Raw genomic sequence first — 21,656 nt, 5'->3', positions numbered from 1 at the left:
GGCCTAATCCACAACATTAATGATTTGACCTTTATTGTAACAATTTACAAACGTCTATAAACATCTTATGCGCTCTTTATAAACTGGTTATGAACCCTACATAAACTCTCAACGTAAACGGGTAGCAACTGCAGCCTATTTTATCCAAACTGTCCACGATAAAGTAGAAACAGTTTGCTCTCAGCCTCTCTCAGATTGTTAACTTTCTGGCACTGGCTTTCTCTCAAAAAACTGCAGACAGTCCGCCCGACCAATCCCAGAACAGCAGAGTGGCGTCATAGCATCTGCAGCGCATTTAGATGAAAGGGAATGTTGAGGGCTGTGCTCAACTTCAAACCCAAGCCTGGCATCAAACAGCGAACCCCCAGATAAACCAAACAAACAGACCAGGGATCGCATAGAGGGAGGCGGCGCTGGAAGCGCATTTCAAAGCAGAATAACAACACAACCAGATCTCGACGCCTTGCACTTTGCAAACTCTTTGCATTTCCACATTTTAATGAGCCCTCTATCTTGTATGCAATTGTATCGACATGTGAGGTTATTGTCATATGATCATAATGACCTGTTTGTAGCAGCAGTGTCCACCCTGTGGTTGCGCTTTGATGTAGGCCTAGTGGCCGATCAGAGATCAGATTACATGCTTTAGATCGCAGCTATTCCTGCCTTTGATCTCCGCTCTGATTTTGTCTTCAATCCGGGGATTCGCCTGGACTGGAGTAGCGCAGTTGAGCAAAGAGCACATCGCATGGCTGGAATGGTCTGGAGACCTATGCAGAACGCACAGGAGTGGATATCTGTCTGAAATTACACTCCTTCAGGCAGGGAAAGGACAACTAAAGAACCCATCAGACTACAGCAGCACATACCAGGTAAAACGTGCAGAGGGCTGCAGTTGTTTTGTAACCAATATGATTTTGAGACATTCAACAAACTGAAACCATTAACACATATTTAGACTTTTGACAAGATCATTCTGTCATAGCCCTGGCTGGTTTGAGGAAGGATGAAGCATTATTGTCCTCGCTGAATATATCAACTAGCTCATAAAAAACATTGTTACAATGTTACAACATAGTTGAATATGTTGCAAAGCTGGTATGTTGTGTCTATGTTGTGATTGGTCACTATGTCAACCTGTTTGGAGGAAAGTGGTTGAGAACAAATATAATTGACCTGCTCACGAGTATTGTGATAATTTTCACTGGCCATACATTGGGCTTTTTGACAGCAGTCCGAGGTTCCACAGTATTCCTTTATGTTTGTTTTTTGTTGTTGAACAGAGAAGAAATTCACATCTTCATTCTATATCTTTCTCTCTTTTCCAGAGTCATTCTGCAGTAGCCCCTCAAAATGGCCTTGATACCTGGGCACACTTGGTTATTTCTACTGACGTTACATGTAATATACTCATCTCTGGTGAGTTCTTTCTGCTTTGAATTTACCCAACTAGTGTGATTCCATTCTTTTGACAGGCCATTTATAGTCCGATCTGCGATCTGTAATGCCCACGTATAATAGACTCTGTAATAGTCTCCATTTTAAATTACTGTTGTCAGATCTGGCATGGACATCAATGTGTGGACGGACAGATATAGTAGTCTACATAGTTTGAGGAGTAAAAGCCAGTGGGTAAAATAGTGGCACTATTGTAGGGGGATTATGCCCGCGCTGGACTCGGTCCACATGATCTCTTACTGATGAAAGGCGTGATGGAACGCAGGAATCACTAGCTGTTCAGTATCAAATGATTATTCCCTCCCAGGTACCTGTAACGGCGGAGGAGGAGACCAGTGAATGCAGGGAACAGGAGTACAAGGATCAGCTTGGGAACTGTATACCCTGCAAGCAGTGCGACGCGGGACACGAGCTATCAAAGGTTTGGAGCCTAATAATGTACGCTATATAGACAGTAAAACTCAGACATCAATAAATGATGACCTCCTTATGAGTGCCCTTAAATGTACTGCACTTTACATACAGACTTTAAAAATCTATGGAAAATGTAGTTGGCCCAATGATTCCATCTCAGTTGAATGAGTTTATAGGATGCTTCATCACAGTTGAAAGGAAAACATTTATCACTGTTTCCCTTGATCTATAAAAAGGAAAGAGACTAAAACCATGATAATACTAGATACAAACAGACCACTTAAACTTTCTTGTAACTTCCTAAACCTGAATAACCTCTGGATAAGATATACTTTTGGTAAAAAAAACACAGCTTTTTTCTGAAAGACAACTGTTCATGAATAGAATGGATTCCAGTATTTAGAATAGTGAATGTTATCCAGGGGCCCAATGGCTTTTGTAGAACACAGACCGCTCTTTAATCCGTCACACCCATACTTCGACCCTCTGTTATTGAATGGATTCCATTGTTTTTTCCCAAGTTCCCTGTCCAAGTTATTGTCTCCATTGTTTGATGGAAACCATGCATAAACGTGCTGTACAGTGAGAGGGGTTTGCCTTTTATCACTATTCTTGCCAAAGACATGGATGGTGCTCTGTGTGGGCTGTGTAGAAATGGGTTGGAAGGCCTTGAGCAACGTTAGTTTAGCAATGCTTTCCCTCCTACCACTTAATCATATGCTCAACTAAGAACAGGTAAAAAAAACCTTCCATCTTATACTAAATTTCCCTCTCATAAACATCTGTTGCACACATACTTGTCTACCAGATTGCCTTTTATCTTGGTACACACAGACATGCAGTCAGTGGTGGTACGCTTCAGTGGGCCTCATGTTCCTCTGCCAGTTCAACAGTCATGAATACTCGGTGCCCTGGGGTCCTGGTTAATAATTGGCTGCCTCATTCATTCTAAGTGGTTGCGGGAAGCCATCTGTGTAGGGAAGCTCCGAGCAGATAAATAGTGCACCTCAGTGGGGCGACTTTCTAATAAGGCTGATATATGGAATATAATTATTAGAGGTCGACCGATTAATCGGAATGGCTGATTAATTAGGGTATTTTTTGGGCGCCGATTTGACCAAATACTTATTTTCCACCATAATTTGCAAATAAATTCATTAAAAATCCTACAATGTGATTTTCTGGATTTTTTTTTCCATTTTGTCTGTCATAGGTGAAGTGTACCTATGATGAAAATGACAGGCCTCTCTCATCTTTTTAAGTGGGAGAACTTGCACAATTGGTGGCTGACTAAATACTTTTTTGCCCCACTGTACATACATACATACATACACACACACACACACACACATACACACATACATACATACATACATACAGGAGTGACTGCCCCACATATAGTGCATGCATACTGGGAACTTTGCAGTGAGCCATTGGCAAAGAGGCAACATGTCTTTGATTTGTCGGCACTAGACATTGAAAGAGTGTGGCAGTGTGTGGGGAACATTAGATGGCACACTGCATTAACAAACTCACATTGTTTCCCGAGCTTGTTCATTACTGGATCAGATGACTGGCCCCCCTGGAGACTCTTGTGATTCCCTGCTGATCTCTCCCCGTCTGAACATGCTTTAACCCCAGCCAACCAGCTCTCTCTTTTCTCTCCACATAGCTCTACATCTGTGCTGTTTTGCTTGGCATTCTCACCAAAAACTAGATCTGGAGATGGGAGTAAAATGAGACGAGTAAGCACTGGCTTTTGTGCTCACTTTGAGACTAGATCATCCTAAGCCCATGGAAGTAATGACACACTTGAAAGCTAATTTGCCCATTAGCTCCATTTAAATGAGACTGTAGCATTATGTGATTCCTGGCTGCATCCCAAGATGGGATACCTTGACAGCATCTTTATTGTAAAAACAAAATGTGTTTCCATGCAATTATCTGAGATGTTTTCTCACATTAGACACCTGATCAGGTCAGAGTGTTAGACCTTGTTTTGATCCTTTGTTATTCATGCCAAAAGACTGAAAGAGATCATTTCTGGATGTTACAGCACTGCCTGGGTGGAGAGGGGACAAGTTGGCTGAGTGCTCCTTTTGTTCTGTGCCCTACCCTGGCCTGTGTACGTGGTAGCCCCTCTCCTGCCATGCATTGCCACATGGACAGAGTCTTTGCCAGCGCCCAGCTTTGTGGGGATCAATCCTCCTAGGGCCCCTTCATCTGGAAGTGGGACGATGATCCTCCATCCAAAACCACTCTAAACAGCTCTGCTCTGACTGCTTTGCAGCGGCTAGCCTTCCGTGGCGTGCACCAGGAGAAACTCAGGCTCCAGGGTTCAACATCATCCACAAATCTAAATTCAAACCGTATTTCCTTCTCTATGTTGTCATCATCATCCCCCTCCTCTCTCTCTCTCTCTGTCTCTCACCTTTCCACTGTTCCCTGCTCTGCTGGTGTAAAGGTCCTTATATGGAGAGCACACAACAACAGCTGCAGCCCTGCCCTAGCCCTCCTCTGGCCAGAGCCCAGGTCCAATGTCGTCTCATGTGTTTGGCTGAAATGGCCAAATTCCTCTATCTTCTGCCCTGACTCTGTAGGGCCATAATGGGATCCCCTCTTTGCCTCCCTTATTTTTTTATTTTCTTTGCCAGTCTGCCCAACCCCCGGGCTCCTGTGCCCACATTCCGGTGCTACTGCATGCCCAGGCGGTGAAACAGGACACGGTCGAGGAGAGAAGTTCCCTGTTTGACTCTGACCTTCACGTTAATGATATATGAGCCCCCCCCCCCCCCCGCCTGGGAATGCAGTGTGGTAACAGTGGTTTAACAGTGGATGGGGGCAGCTGCTGCAGACAATAAAATGACTGATGTCATTCCAGCAGGGTCCTTTTACTTGGCGTGGGATACGATGATCAGCAGGAATGTAAATGTTCCTATTACCATAGGAAATCAAGGTTGCCAGCCTCTGTGTGCCAAATAAATGCTTTGTAGTACCAAATAGGAATCACATTAACACTAGACCTACTACATACACCTCATTATATATTTTTTAGACAGAACAGAAAAGGCTATATTCTCGTGTCTAGAGGAAAGTCATGAGAGTTTCTGTACAGGCTAGAATGAAAGGTAGCCTGTGCATGGGAGAGAAAATATAACTACTGGTACTCAGGCTGACTGGCAAAAACAATATAATGGTATACTATATATATACTGTGCCTTGCGAAAGTATTCGGCCCCCTTGAACTTTGCAACCTTTTGCCACATTTCAGGCTTCAAACATAAAGATATAAAACTGTATTTTTTTGTGAAGAATCAACAACAAGTGGGACACAATCATGAAGTGGAACGACATTTATTGGATATTTCAAACTTTTTTAACAAATCAAAAACTGAAAAATTGGGCGTGCAAAATTATTCAGCCTCCTTAAGTTAATACTTTGTAGCGCCACCTTTTGCTGCGATTACTGCTGTAAGTCGCTTGGGGTATGTCTCTATCAGTTTTGCACATCGAGAGACTGAAATCTTTTCCCATTCCTCCTTGCAAAACAGCTCGAGCTCAGTGAGGTTGGATGGAGAGCATTTGTGAACAGCAGTTTTCAGTTCTTTCCACAGATTCTCGATTGGATTCAGGTCTGGACTTTGACTTGGCCATTCTAACACCTGGATATGTTTATTTTTGAACCATTCCATTGTAGATTTTGCTTTATGTTTTGGATCTCCGTCCCAGTCTCAGGTCTTTTGCAGACTCCCAGTCTCAGACTCTTTTGCAGACTGGAAGGTTTTCTTACAGAATGGTCCTGTATTTGGCTCCATCCATCTTCCCATCAATTTTAACCATCTTCCCTGTCCCTGCTGAAGAAAAGCAGGCCCAAACCATGATGCTGCCACCACCATGTTTGACAGTGGGGATGGTGTGTTCAGGGTGATGAGCTGTGTTGCTTTTACGCCAAACATAACGTTTTGCATTGTTGCCAAAAAGTTCAATTTTGGTTTCATCTGACCAGAGCACCTTCTTCCACATGTTTGGTGTGTCTCCCAGGTGGCTTGTGGCAAACTTTAAACGACACTTTTTATGGATATCTTTAAGAAATGTCTTTCTTCTTGCCACTCTTCCATAAAGGCCAGATTTGTGCAATATACGACTGATTGTTGTCCTATGGACAGAGTCTCCCACCTCAGCTGGAGATCTCTGCAGTTCATCCAGAGTGATCATGGGCCTCTTGGCTGCATCTCTGATCAGTCTTCTCCTTGTATGAGCTGAAAGTTTAGAGGGACGGCCAGGTCTTGGTAGATTTGCAGTGGTCTGATACTCCTTCCATTTCAATATTATCGCTTGCACAGTGCTCCTTGGGATGTTTAAAGCTTGGGAAATCTTTTTGTATCCAAATCCGGCTTTAAACTTCTTCACAACAGTATCTCGGACCTGCCTGGTGTGTTCCTTGTTCTTCATGATGCTCTCTGCGCTTTTAACGGACCTTTGAGACTATCACAGTGCAGGTGCATTTATACGGAGACTTGATTACACACAGGTGGATTGTATCTATCATCATTAGTCATTTAGGTCAACATTGGATCATTCAGAGATCCTCACTGAACTTCTGGAGAGAGTTTGCTGCACTGAAAGTAAAGGGGCTGAATAATTTTGCACGCCCAATTTTTCAGTTTTTGATTTGTTAAAAAAGTTTGAAATATTCAATAAATGTTGTTCCACTTCATGATTGTGTCCCACTTGTTGTTGATTCTTCACAAAAAAATACAGTTTTATATCTTTATGTTTGAAGCCTGAAATGTGGCAAAAGGTCGCAAAGTTCAAGGGGGGCGAATACTTTCGCAAGGCACTGTATGTATACATATATATATATATATTCTCGTGTCCCCATTTATTGAGGTTTACCCATGAATCCAATGGTAATCAGATACACTCAGGTTATATAGATAATATATTCAGGGTGATAATATATCCAATATGGGTCTAGTAATTTTGCCATTTTGGATTCGCTATAGGGGTTAAAGCCTGACAACTAAGCTGGTTCCATATTAGATCACTCATTGAGTAATGAGATGCTGTGCTTTTTAAGTGCAGGTCCCATTGTAGAGACCAGGAGAGGTTTTCAACTTCTTATGCTTGTGCACCTCTCCATAATCCCTGCCCCCTAGCTAACTGAAGCGTTGCCTACATACACTGGCCTCTCAATCACCAGGACACTCACTGAGTTGTTCCAGAAAGAACCAATCACACAAAACCCCAGCAATAAACTTGCAATAATACAACAGTGGGTGTCCCCGAGTGCCTTTTATCATTCAAATACTTGTCATTCTGGGGCCTGCAGCGGAAGGCCCCTCATTGATTCTGAGAGAGTCAGGGGGATTATTGCCAGTGTAAAATGGACTCTCAAAAGATTCGGACCATTGTTCCCTTACGGTCTTGGAAGCCAAGATCATTCTTTAATTCTAGACACCCTGGTATCCCACATTCAGAGCCTTTCTCCAGCTGCCCCTAGCCCCACCTCTCACCCGGGGGATTTCTCCTGTTAATCCCTCCAGGAATGTGGCTTTGGTTACGGAGAGGATGCCCGGTGCGTGTCCTGCAGAAGCAACCGCTACAAAGAGGACCGGAGCCTGCAGAAGTGCAAGCCCTGCCTGGACTGTGGCCTGAACAACCGCTTCGAGAAGGGCAACTGTTCCACCACCAGCAATGCTGTGTGCGGAGACTGTCTGCCCGGGTGAGGGAGGGGCTTAATCTCTTACAACAACTACTCTACTTCTACTACTAGTGAACTACTGCTCTGTTACTACAGATAATGGTCAAAGTATTGGTTCATTACCTCGTACAATCAATTAAGCAGATTTATGAGAACTTTCATAATAATCCAATGCTATGTTGTGTTTAACAGGTTTTACAGGAAAACTAAGCTGAGCGGATTCCAAGATATGGAGTGCATACCATGTGGGGACCATCCACCTCCATATGAACCACACTGTGAGCACTCACACATAACATCAGTTAATAAGTACTACCCGTAGCTTGAATGAGAAGTTGAGAACATAATTAATTGAGAAAACTATTGAACTCCATGCTAAAAGTACAGCCAAGACCCCAATAACATGTCTGGCCATAAAGCCATAATAAAACACTATTTTATTTAAAAAAATATTTTTTTAAACCTTTATTTAACTAGGAGTCAGTTAAGAACAAATTCACATACTCTACCTTCACCTAAAACATGCCAGCACAAGGCCCTTAGAGTAATCAGAACCACAACCCCAATGGGTGGAGAAAATCATAGCTCATACAGTAAAGTCTCATTAAGCCAGCCAACTATGTTTATTGCTCAAATAAATGCTTAGTTTTACAACCAGGCCCATAAATGTTGACATGGATACTGCTAGCATAATAGTCGGTCTTGCCAGAACTGGATTATTTTAGCTGGGACCATACAATACGACCCATCATCATCGCTCCATTCTCATGGACTGCCGAAAACCTCTTAAGTTAAAGTCTCCATCCACATATTTCAAGACAAAAAAGGAGCTGCAATGTTTCGAAATGTTATTTTTTATTTCACCTTTATTTAACCAGGTAGGCTAGTTGAGAACAAGTTATCATTTACAACTGAGACCTGGCCAAGATAAAGCAAAGCAGTGCGACAAAAACAACAACACAACAACACATAAACAAACGTACAGTCAACAACACTAAATAAAATAAAAATATAAAAATCTATGTACAGTCTGTGCAAATGTAGAAGAGTAGGGAGGTAGGCAATAAATAGGCCCAAGAGGCAAAAATAATTACAATTTAGCATTAATACTGGAGTAATAGATGTGCAGATGATGAATGTGCAAGTAGAGATACTGGGGAGCAAAAGAGCAAGAGAGTAAGTAATAATATGGGGATGAGGTAGTCAGTCGGGTGTGCTATTTACAGATTGGCTGTGTACAGGTACAGAGATCGGTAAGCTGCTCAGACAGCTGATGCTTAAAGTTAGGGAGAGAGATATAAGACTCCAGCTTCATACATTTTTGCAATTCGTTCCAGTCATTGGCAGCAGAGAACTGGAAGGAAAGGCAGCCAAAGGAAGTGTTGGCTTTGGGGATGACTAGTGCAATATACCTGCTGGAGGGCGTGCTACGAGTGGGTGTTGCTATGGTGACCAGTGAGCTGAGGCGGGGCTTTACCTTGCAAAGACTCATAGATGACCTGGAGCCAGTGGGTTTGGCGATGGATTTGTAGTGAGGGCCAGCCAACGAGAGCATACATGTCACAGTGGTGGTTAGTATATGGGGCTTTGGTGATAAAACAGATGGCACTGTGATAGACTACATCCAGTTTGCTGAGTAGAGTGGTGGGGGATATTTTGTAAATGACATCCCCGAAGTCAAGGATCGGTAGGATAGTCAGTTCTACGAGGGTATGTTTGGCGGCATGAGTGAAGGAGGCTTTGTTGCAGGTCGATGAAGACGGCTGCACAATACTGTCTTTTATCGATTGCGGTTATGATATAGTTTAGGACCTTGAGCATGGCTGAGGTGCACCCATGACCAGCTCAGAAACCAGATTGCATAGTGGAGAAAGTACGCTGGGATTCGAAATGGTCGGTGATCTGTTTATTAACTTGGCTTTCGAAGATTTTAGAAAGGCAGGGCAGGATGGATATAGATCTATAACAGTTTGGGTCTTGTGTGTCTCCCCCTTTGAAGAGGGGATTGACCATGGCAGCTTTCCAATCTTTGGGGATCTCAGACGATACGAAAGAGAGATTGAATAGGCTAGTAATAGGGTTTGCAACAATTTCAGTAGATAATTTTAGAAAGAGAGGGTCCAGATTGTCTAGCCCAGGTGATTTGTAGGGTTCCAGATTTTGCAGTTCTCTCAGAACATCAGCTGTCTGGATTTGGGTGAAGGAGAAACGGGGGGGGGGGGGGGGTGTTGCTGCAGGGGATGCTGAGATGTTGGCCAGGGTAGGGGTAGCCAGGTGGAAAGCATGACCAACCGTGGAAAAATGCTTATTGAAATTATAGTAGATTTATCAGTGGTGACAGTGTTTCCTATCCTCAGTGCAGTGGGCAGCTGGGAGGAGCTTCTCTTATTCTCCATGGACTTTACAGTGTCCCAAACCTTTTTGGAATTAGTGCTACAGGAAGCAAATTTCTGTTTGAAAAAGATTGCCTTAGCTTTCCTAACTGACTGAGTATATTGGTTCCTGACTTCCTTGAAAAGTTGCATATCGTGGGGGCTATTCGATGCTAATGCAGAATGCCACAGGATGTTTTTGTGCTGGTCAAGGGCAGTCAAGTCTGGGGTGAACCAAGGGCTATATCTGTTCTTAGTTCTATATTTTTTGAATGTGGCATGCTTATTTAAGATGGAAAGGAAAGCACTTTTGAAGAGCAACCAGGCATCCTCTACTGACGGGATAAGGTCAATATCCTTCCAGGATACCCGGGCCAGGTCGATTAGAAAGGGCTGCTCGCTGAAGTGTTTTAGGGAGCGTTTGACAGTGATGAGGGGTGGTCATTTGACCGCGGACCCAGTACGCACGCAGGCAATGAGGCAGTGATCGCTAAGATCCTGGTTGAAGACAGCAGAGGTGTATTTTGAGGGCAGGTTCATCAGGATGATATCGAAGAGGGTGCCCATGGTTACGGATTTAGGGTTGTACCTGGTAGGTTCCTTGATGATTTGTGTGAGATTGAGGGCATCTAGCTTAGATTGTAGGACGGCCGAGGTGTTAAGCATGTCCCAGTTTAGGTCACCTAACAGGACAAACTCTGAAGATAGATGGGGGGTGATCAATTCACATATGGTGTCCAGGGCACAACTGGAGGCCGAGGGGGGTCTATAACAAGTGTCAATGGTGAGAGACTTGTTTCTGGAAAGGTGGATTTTTAAAAGTAGACGCTCAAATGGTTTGGGCACAGACCTGGATAGTATGACATTAGTCTGCAGGCTATCTCTGCAGTAGATTGCCACTCTGCCCCCTTCGGCAGTTCTACCTTCAGGCGTTTGGATATTGCTCCCAAGGATAAACCAGTCTTGTGGAGGTCTCTAATTTTTTTTTTAGGTCTTGGCTGATTTCTTTTGATTTTCCCATGCTGTCAAGCAAAGAGGCACTGAGTTTGAAGGTAGGGCTTGAAATACATCCACAGGTACACCTCCAATTGACTCAAATTATGTCAATTAGCCTATCTGAAGCTTCGAAAGCCATGACATCATTTTCTGGAATTTTCCAAGCAGTTTAAAGGCACAGTCAACTTAGTGTATGTAAACTTTTGACCCAATGGAATTGTGATACAGTGAATTATAAGTGAAATAATCTGTCTGTAAACAATTGTTGGAAAAATGACTTGTGTCATGCACAAAGTAGATGTCCTAACTGACTTGCCAAAACTATAGTTTGTTAACAAGAAATGTGTGGAGTGGTTGAAAAACAAGTTTTAATGACTCCAAATGTCCGACTTCAACTGTATCTTCAGAGAGGACATTCTTAAACTGTGTAGTGCAATTTGCTAGCACTTTGCTAGCACTTTCTTTCTAAGCATTTCTTAAAGTTTTTTTTGTTCATAAAGCAGCGTATTTAATTCCAGTATGTAACGGTCGTCGGTGGAAGAAGGTGAGGACCAAAGCGCAGCGTGGTACTTGTTCATGTTATTTATTTAAACTGAACACTATCAAACAAAGAAACAAAAAGCACAGCTCCGTCAGGTGCAAAGCACACTAAACAGAAAATAATCACCCACACCACACAGGTGGGAAAAGGCTACCTAAGTATGATTCTCAATCAGAGACAATGAACAACACCTGCCTCTGATTGAGAACCATACCAGGCCAAACACAAAACCACAACATAGAAAAAGGAACATAGACTACCCACCTAACTCACGCCCTGACCATACTAAAACAAAGACATAACAAAAGAACTAAGGTCAGAACGTGACACAGTAGGCCACTACTACATCTCGTTAGCCACCTTTTTCCGGCCATTACCAGTGGTTAAGTATAGCCTTATGATTTCCGGCACTCACACAGAGAGAGTGGGTTAGCTAACTTATACCTTTGGTAATTGAGTGTGACTTCCTGATGCTTGTGGAGGCCACAGCTGTTCCTTGAGAAGGTTTGGCAGCCTGTGTGTATGAGCCGTCCAGCCAGGTCTAGCACCCCTCTGTTAGATAAATGAAGATGTCTCCAGGATATCAGACAACTTGAACTCACAAACTCAGTTTACATTTGCTCTTCCTGGAGATGTAAAAATGTTTGCTCAAATGTAGTATGTAAAGCTGTGTCCCACCCTCAATATGAGGTAGTTTTATTACTACCATTACGACCAAAATATTTATTTTCAAGCAATAACTATAAAGCATGCAGTATTAGTAAGAGAGTCTACATATGACTAAACCATATGTAATCACCCTGAACATGGGCCTTGGGACGTCTGTCTGGTCTGGTCTGGTCTGGTCTGGTCTGGTCTGTCTGTCTGTCTGTCTGTCTGTCTGTCTGTCTGTCTGTCTGTCTGTCTGTCTGTCTGTCTTTCTTGCCATTTTGATTGCAGAGGCCCATGAAACAAAATGGCCATTGTGTCCCAGAGAGAGCAAAGCTGGTAGTTACTACCGGGAGTCTCAGTGGAATGCTTCCAAATGTTTGAAAGTCTTCATATCTCTTCCTCCGGTTTTATCTTGTGGACGGTGGTGAAAACTTAAAGGGCAGATCATTCTAGCCATACTGGCCCTGGGCTAAGCTGCAGCTGTGTAGGATGGCACTTCAGTCTCCCAGCCAGTTTCTGGAGCAAAGTAAAAAATGAGATTGTGTTTTATGGACTCCTTCAGTTGCTTTAATGTATTTCCTCTGCTGTTGTTTTTATCTGTGTCATGGTAGAGTTGTATTAGTTGTCTGGCGAGAGGCCGACCGTATTCCCCCCAATCCCCCCACTCCCCAGCTCCAGAACCGTTTCGCCATTTTTACTCATTACAAACAGATTTACACCAAGGTCAAATGGGAATTTAGTCTGTTGGTTTGTTAATAGAAAAAACAATAATTGCTTTGGCTATAAGCTGTTTTTTGTTCTATCCCCTGACATTCCTTTTATATAAGTTGGAAGCTTAACAGTCAGATAAATATTTTTTGGCACTTCATATCAAATCAATTCTAAATGCATTTGTCACATGTGCCAAATACAACAGGTGTAGTAGACCTTACAGTGAAATGCTTACTTACGCACTTAACAGTTTTTTTCTTAAAACTGCATTGTTGGTTAAGTATTTACTAAAATAAACTGAAGTAAAAAAAAGAAAAAAAAGAAACTAATAATTAAGGACCAACAATAAAATAACAGTAGCGAGGCTATATACAGAGGGTACTGGTACAGAGTCAATGTGCGGGGGCACCGGTTAGTCAAGGTCATTGAGGTAATATGTACATGTAGGTAGATGTAAAGTGACTATGCATGGATAATAAACAGAGTAGCAGCAGCGTAAAAATGGCAGATTGGGTGGGACAATGCAAATTGCCCGGGTAGCCATTTGATTAGTTGTTCAGTAGTCTTATGGCTTGGGGGTAGAATCTGCTAAGAAGCCGATTCTACCCCCAAGCCATAAGGACCTAGACTTGGCGCTCCGGTACCGCTTGCCATGCGGTAGCAGAGAGAACATTCTATGATTGGGGAGGCTGGAGTTTTTTGGGCTTTCCTCTGACACCGCCTGGTATAGAGGTCCTGGATGGCAAGAAGCTTGGCCCCAGTGATGTACTGAGCCGTACGCACTACCCTCTGTAGTGCCTTGAAGTCGGAGGCCGAGCAGTTGCCATACCAGGCGATGATGCAATCAGTCAGGATGCTCTCTTGGTGCAGCTGTATAACTTTTTGAGGATCTGAGGACCCATGCCAAATCGATTCAGTCTCCTGAGGGGGAATAGGCATTGTTGTGCCCTCTTCACGACTGTCTTGGTGTGTTTGGACCATGATAGTTTGTTGGTGATGTAGACACCAAGGAACTTGAAGCTTCCAACCTGCTTCAATACAGCCCCGTTGATGAGAATGGGGGCGTGATCGGTCCTCCTTTTTCTGTAGTCCACAATCATCTCCTTTGTCTTGATCACATCACGTCTCTGACCTCCGACCTATAGGCTGTCTCATCGTCGTCTGCAAACTTAATGATGGTGTTGGAGCCGTGCTTGGCCATATCTCAAACCAGGATTTCACAGCATAAACAAAAGGAAGTCAGTTAAATTATGTTTGAAGCAATCCGATGCAAATTCCACAAGCGTGCAGGTCAGCCTGTTGAAAGACAATGCAGACTCTTCATACAACTGTAACAGTTTTCCTAGAGATAGGGCATGTGGCCAGGGCTACTCAAGAGTCTAAAACTCATGACCCAACTGATATCCATCCTCATTTCTCTCAATTTGTTACATTCAGACAACTTTATCTCAACCTTTCCTTCTACTTTCCTCACTTCAAAGGTCCTAGCCATGTTACCTAACCACTGACTGTAAAAAAGTACAGCATTAGCAGCATGCAGGAAATTATCTAGATTGAGTTGCAAATCAACGTATGCCAAATGAGAGCGGTGAACCCTTCAAATCAACTCCACCAAAACAAAGTCACTCAAGAGCCAATCAAGACTTGACATGTGACGTGTTTATGCTCAGAGCAACAAAACTCCTCACCTCTGCCGTAATCATGTATCCTTGCAAATGTATAAAACCACAACCGCATAGCAATGCTAGTTTGTTTTTCTTGCAACACTAAAAGGGGTGTTGGCTGTATTTATGATAGGAAGATCTGTTTAGCCTAAGACAAACTCTTGGTTGTGGAGGGCTCATACCTCTTCGGCAATGGGAAGTCATTCCAGTCAAAATCTCCAAAGTTTCACAAATGATGTATGCAGATGGGGTCACCATTAGTTTTCAGAAGGGGCCATTCATACTTCCCACTTGGCAAAAACTGGTTGAATCAACATTGTTTCCACATCATTTCAACCCCAAAAAAGGAATGTGATGATGTTGAATCAATGTGGATAACTGATTTGAAAAAAATTATCAATGTAAGAGAATTTTGTATTTCTTTCACCTTACCTTACCATTTTTTTGTTGATTTCAAAACTAGACCTTGAACTGACGTATGTGCCCAGTGGGTTGGTGGTTCCCTGTCTCTTTGTGGCTTGTCATACATAAGGCCATGGCTTTAAGTTTGGCATTCCTAAAAGTCAACAGGGAGAGAGGAGAGCATATATCAAAACAAGCAGTTTATTGGCAGAGTGCGGTGTGTTGATACGATCAGCAAGTGAGGTCTCCTCAATGGGCCAGCCTAAATCTGTGTTTTCTGCAGCTTTTCTGGGAGTGATAAGGGCTGCCACTGGGCTGGGGTGTGGGGAAGACACAGCTGGCTGCAGAGGGGAGTGAGGAGGGCTGACTGGATCAGAGGCGGGACGGCTTTGACATTGGTTCTCAACAACTGTACAGTGGAAGAAAAAGTCTGAGAGGGTGTCTGCACCATGGTGAGAAAATGATGTGCCTTGCTTGTGTAAGCATGGGTGTAGATGTAAGCATGGGTTTAGGTGTTCAGTCGAATCTTTCAGCAAGTCATTTTGGATTATTTTGATAAAGGATGTTTCAAAATGTTGATAGGAAGCACATTCCAATGATTTTTTAAAAAGTTGTTTGATTTAGTGGAGAATGTTACTGTATCCTCACAAAATCATGTCAACCTATATCAAGTTAAATTCCGCTATATAAACTGCTTCTTGTAATGTATGTATTTGCCTTGATGTGAGCAGTGCACTCCTGTTGACTCAATTGTCAAAACGGTTAGAAAACGGCACTTTCCGTCATAACAGTTTTGAAGACCTACAGTATCTCCTCTGAAACGTCCTAATCTTGTTTTAATAAGCCGTTATCACCTGTTTGTTTACAATGAAATATTTAAATGCTTATTTATTTAGCCCCCGGGTCAAACTGACATTTTAAGCTTCGCTGGCCGTTTGGGATTTTTTTCTTCCTCAGATGGAATGTACAAATACCCTTATCCCCTATCCTCTATCCCGCTGGAATATAAAACCATTGGCCAATGCTAAAGTAATGTTTACATTGCATAACAAAGGGCTCTTGAATTTGAAAAGACCAAACCCACTTTGCTTTATGATTTATGATTAATGTACTAAAAAGCTAACAACAATTGAAGGGGCCTATTGAAAAATATTTTTCAAATGAAAAAGATATTAAACAGATCTCACAACACAATAACTAGTTTCTCTATGGGGAGCGAGTAGCCAGTCACTTTTTCATAGTAGGACAATTTTTACCTTAGGTATTTTGTTTGTTCTCTATGTAAACCTACACTCAAACTATGCACAGGTCATAACTCACTTTAAATTCTATAAGAATGTCATTGTTGTGATGAAGGAGAGTAATATTGACCAAAAATTACAATCACAGATAATACAATCATACTTCTGTTGCTTGTTGAAATAATATCAGTGGCCATATTGCACTTGTTTACCTTATGACTAGACATTTGTCATGTACCAAATTATTCCTCAACAAAGTTTGTTTGCTTTGTTGAGGAATTAAGCAGATCCGATATATCCGATAAAGAATCATTACATTTTAGTAATTGAATCATAATTTAGCATAAGGAGATTGTATCTAATTTGTTATGACATCTGGCAAATTAAGCCCCGATGTTCCATATTCGTGGGAAAGTGTTTAATGAGAAGCTGTCCTCAAGGCCAGGTCCCTTGATGTGAGAGTGTGTGAACAGTTTGGGGTGGGGAGCCTAGACAGTGACATCAGATTTCCCTGGGGGCTAGCCTAGGACAGCGGCAGCAGTTGCAGTAATGGGATAAACACACATGCACAAATGTGCACACACACACACCAGGCTTGTTTCAAACGTCTGGCCAGACTGCACAGACTTAATGATGGGCTGTCTGACTGGCATGAGAGGGCCTTGGGGTAGGGATAAGAATTACTGTAATAACTCATCCTCTGGAGGGAGGGAGAGAGAACGAGCGAGAGAGAGAATCTACTCCAGGCTTTCTTCTTTGAGCCTCTGTCTCCTTGGAGGACTCAGTGGGTCAAAGACAGCTACTACATGCCAATAATAAACATAGACCTAGTAAGGAGACATAATTCAGGTGTAGAAAATTATGGCCAGATTGTACTAGCAAGGTTATGACACAGTCAACTCTAAAATGTAGTCGTTCTCAAACTAGACAGTTCAAAAAACATTTTATTTTCCCTTTTAAAACTTCCCTTGTAAATTCCCATGTTATTATGTCAGAAGAACTACAGTGGTGACATTTGTTGATCATATTTACTGTCTCTCTCTCACCGTCTCTATCTCTGCCCCTGCAGGCAGCGTGCGGGTGAACCTGGTCCCCATCCCCCCGGTGGTGACCAGCCCTCGGGACATGGCCCTGGCAGCAGTCATCTGCAGCGCTCTGGCCACCGTGCTGCTGGCCCTACTCATCCTCTGTGTCATCTACTTCAAGCGACAGCTGCTGGAGAAGAAGCCCAGCGGTGAGTGACCAACTTGAGCTTGAAAGAAGTTATTACAATGTCGTGGAAATCTCAGTGTAGCATTGGGACCAGCAGGTGGCTTTGCTATAGAAATATAGCAGCGGCTATCTTGCACTTGTTTAGGGTCTCCTTTATGAAAGTGTATTTTTGCCTCAGCATCTCTAAGGTCCCAGGATGGTCCATACAGTGGAGCAGAGTTGTCGTGCCTGGACCGACGGAGGCTCCATGATTTCCCTCAGCACCCATGCTGCCAATGTCACCACGGGCCAGGCCACACCTGTGGTAGGTCCTATTACTGGTGGGCTTCTACATTCACATCACTCTTTATGAGCCTTGGTTCTCAAGCCGTTCACTCTGTCAAGTTGTGTGGAGTCTTTGACTGTATCACTATGGTACTGGCATCGCTATATGCTGAGGCTTCTTGGCAAGGTCATCCATGCTTTCTGATGGTTCGCGGTCGGTACACATTTTTCCTGTGTGATCTCCAGGTCCAGTGCACCTGATCCCCTCCCTGTGCTGTGATGAAAGCTGCAGTTTGGGCCGAAGCAGAGACACCAGCCCCTTCCAGTCCCAGATCAGCCTTAACGAGGGGTGAGGAGCATGACACAACACCACTCACCTCCACTCAAAACCATCAACCAACATTAATTAACCACCGATCTACATCATTTAACATTGTTCAACACCATACACCATCATAATTCATCAACACCAATCAACATCTATTCTAGTACATGGGTGCCAAAATATGGCAGTCAAAAGAACCAGTAACAAGTACAGCAACTGATATTGCTTGACATCATGTCTCCTGGATTCCCAGAAAGACCTAGAAGTGTAGACAGACATACAGTAAACCATTTCTGTGGTGGATAATGTTTGCGAAACCAAACAACATTCCTTTACACACCTCTGGTTCAGAACAGGAAGAGAAACACGAACAAGGCCAAAAACAATCTTGTTATGGTGTTAACTTTGGGTCTGTTTGGGAGATTACTGTCAGAGAAGTGCCTCCCTGGGACTGTGGTTGGATCATTACAGCTGGGACTGGGAGAGATTTATGATGCTGACACGGCCTCCATTTTCCCCACAGATGTGGCGTGAACCCCTGTGAGGAGAATGTTCTGGCCTATCTGAAAGCCCATCCAGAGCCCTGCATCTCCAGAGAGGCTGGCGAGACATGGCTGCTCATGCAGAACCCCGACTGTGCCGAGAGCTTGGGATCACCCTGCTGCAACCGAGAGGAAGAGGAGGAAGAAGAGGAGGAGGGGTGCAGGTCAAGTGAGGACACACAGGAGAAATCAACTGAACAGGCTAGACAGAGCCAGGAGAAGACTGGTGCCTTGACAGAGGCCCTCCTTCCAAAGCATCAGCCATCTTCACTGGAAGGTCAGTGGTGTCTGTCTGTACTGTATGAACTTTAATGCAGACACACACAGAATGATCCTCATTGTAAATACAGTTTGAAATCGAGCGATGCTTGGTGTATAACATACTTCAGATGCTCACTCAGGGTAAGCTTTCCCAGTAGTTATACGTGAACCAAGCCAATGAGCGATTAACAAACACAGTAACACACTATTCTTCACTGTGTCAAGAAAAGAGGCAAGTATACAAGTGCAAACACTATTAAGTAAAGAAGAATCACTGCTTCTCCTTCCCCTCAAAAACGATTTAGAATTATTCTGCATAGCATACCTGTTTTAATATGAAATTGGAACGATAACAAATGGTTGAGTCCATTAAAACAGATACACACTATTTATGGAAAAAGCTTCAGTGTATCTGCCAAATGGAGCTTCAGAGCCAAAGCAGATTGTCTGTACTGATGGAATCCAGTGAGTGAGCTCAGAGTAGAGCAGCAGAAGCCCCAGCAAAACACAGTCAAGTAGAAAGCTACAACACAGAAGCATCAGGACAGAGGAGACATTCTGTGTCCTAACAGCATAGTTCAAACACACACACGCATACACTTATTTTACCACAAATGTTGCACTCCCTTTGATTGGCAGGGACAGTGTTGTGTCCATGGAAACTGGGACTAGAAGCAAAGAAAGGGCCAGGCAGCGATCCCAGCTGAGCTTTCTGATGTTGGGACTCGGTCCCTGCCTGGCCTGTGTTAGGTAGATAGATTACTAATGACTGTGTGTGCTTTTCTCCTCTCTCTTTTTCCAGGATGACATGCATTTATTTGGCTCGTGTTCCACCCTTGAACCGCCCTGGACCTGAAAACAGTCCAGAAAGATCCCGTTTCAGATTACACTAGCCCACAGACCAATTCCCAAAAAGTGTGTGGTACACAATGTCTTTCAAGCGGTTTGTGACCCACAACCTTTCGTCACACATCTGAAGGGACTATGTACAGTGCTGTGAAAAAGTATTTTCCCCCTTTCTAATTTTGCATATTTTTTATACTAAATGTTATCAGATCTTCAACCAAAACCCAATATTAGATAAAGGGAATCTAAGTGAACAAATAACACAGCAATCACATACTTATTTCATAAATAAAGTTATGCAACACCCAATGTCCCTGTGTACAGCAAAGCATCCCCAAACTATCACACTACCACCACCATGCTTGACCGTTGGTATAAGGTTCTTACTGTGAAATGCAGTGTTTGGTTTTTGCCAGGCATAATGGGACCGATGTTGTCTAAAAAGTTATACTTTTGACTCATCTGTCCAGAGAACAAGAGTCTTGATGATCATCCAGGTGCTTCTTAGCAAACTTGAGTCAACTTTTTGGACAAGATGGGTTCCATTATATCTGGCGAAAACCAAACACTGCATTCCACAGTAAGAACTTCATACCAACGGTGTTCGTAGTTTGATGGTTTGGGGATGCTTTGCTGCCTCAGGACCTGGGTGACTTGCCTTAATAGAAGGAACCATGAATTCTGTTCTGTATCAGAGAATTCTACAGGAGAATGTCAGGTCATCCATCTGTGAGCTGAAGCTGCAGCGCAGCTGGGTCATGCAGCAAGAAAATGATCCAAAACACACAATCAAGTCTACATAAAAATGGTTAGAAAGCAACTAATTTGAAGTTTTGGAATGGCCTAGTCAAAGTCCAGACCTAATCCCAATTGAGATGTTGTGGCAGGACTTGAAACGAGAAGTTCATGCTTGAAAACCCACAAATGTCGCTGAGTTAAAGCAGTTCTGCCTGCAGAAGTGGGCCAAAATTCCTCCACAGCGTTGTGAGAGACTGATCAACAAATAAAGGAAGCATTTGGTTGCAGTCATTGCAGCTAAAGGTGGCACAACCAGTTATTGAGTATAAGGGGCAATTACTTTTTCACACAGGGGAATTGGGTGTTGCATAACTTTGTTAATTAAATAAAAAATTATCTTTTTTTTTGTTAATTGTAAATTCAGGTTCCCTTTATCTAATATTGGGTTTTGGTTGAAGATCTCATAATATTCCGTATAAAAAATATGCACAAATGTAGAAAATCAGAAAGGGGGCAAATACCTTTTCACAGCACTGCAAATAAATGCTAACAAATGACTTCACGGCAAAATAAAGCACAAGAGCAGAGACTGAAAACAAATCTATGCACAACGCGAGGTTGCCGGGCCAGAGGCTGATGTAATGAAGTTGAACGCATGCAAAATGATTGTTGACTGGTACAAAGTAAATAGATGCCTTCCCCTTTGTTTCTGATGTCTGCTTAAGTCGGTGACTAGCAGAATCGGTACCACAGTGTGACTGTGACTATTGATGTGTTTTGTCATGAAGTCGCTGTTACAAGTGAATAACTGGCAACGCCTCCTTAAAGGGTGTAAGAGAAGCATGTCAAAACGTACATCTGTGATTTCTGGTGCACATGGAAGACAATCTAGATAATACTGAACAAGTTAAGACAATGAGGAATGTTGTGTGTGATATCAAATTTGTTGTAGATATTGTAAAATAGAAAATAGGTTAATATTTTTGTAATGTAGACATGACTGACTAATGACAAATATGCCTGCTTTTTTCAGTTGTAGTATTGGTGGTTGTGCATATACACTTTCATTTGATATATTTGTAAATAAACCACTTCAACAAGACAAACTAGGTGATTTTGATAGTTGTTCAAATGTCTCTAGTGACTAACATTGAAATGGCACATCTTTAATCCTACACCAATTGCAACAGACAACCTGCAATCATCACTACATTACACACACTACATTAACTTCCGTATACAGTGGCGTCTCTCTGAAACTCAAGATATTACTTGCCACAAAATATTATGATTGAATTTGGTTCAAAACTAGAT

At 42.8% G+C, this 21,656-nt stretch overlaps 1 protein-coding gene across 1 annotated transcript; it reads left to right on the top strand.

Moving 5' to 3' along the window:
* The first annotated feature begins 353 nt into the window (after positions 1–353).
* Positions 354–21,442, top strand: LOC139386026 (tumor necrosis factor receptor superfamily member 19-like). The gene is made up of 10 exons (XM_071131411.1): positions 354–872; positions 1,329–1,419; positions 1,766–1,879; positions 7,419–7,597; positions 7,769–7,854; positions 17,224–17,388; positions 17,545–17,670; positions 17,877–17,979; positions 18,479–18,774; positions 19,561–21,442. Exons 2-10 carry the CDS (start codon positions 1,354–1,356, stop codon positions 19,563–19,565), a joined length of 1,140 nt encoding a protein of 379 aa, XP_070987512.1. The 5' UTR covers positions 354–872; positions 1,329–1,353; the 3' UTR covers positions 19,566–21,442.
* The last annotated feature ends 214 nt before the right edge of the window (positions 21,443–21,656 follow it).

This window comes from Oncorhynchus clarkii, chromosome 27 (assembly GCF_045791955.1).
Source record: "Oncorhynchus clarkii lewisi isolate Uvic-CL-2024 chromosome 27, UVic_Ocla_1.0, whole genome shotgun sequence".
Taxonomy (NCBI): Eukaryota; Metazoa; Chordata; class Actinopteri; order Salmoniformes; family Salmonidae; genus Oncorhynchus; species Oncorhynchus clarkii.
This window is presented reverse-complemented; position numbering and strand designations above follow the sequence as displayed.

Bases quoted from the DNA above. Each gene is read 5' to 3' on its own strand.
- LOC139386026 (XM_071131411.1), top strand. From the start codon at position 1,354: ATGGCCTTGATACCTGGGCACACTTGGTTATTTCTACTGACGTTACAT. The intron at 7,598-7,768 runs GTGAGGGAGGGG...TGTGTTTAACAG, and splicing joins TGCGGAGACTGTCTGCCCGG to GTTTTACAGGAAAACTAAGC. The intron at 17,671-17,876 runs GTAGGTCCTATT...TGTGATCTCCAG, and splicing joins CGGGCCAGGCCACACCTGTG to GTCCAGTGCACCTGATCCCC.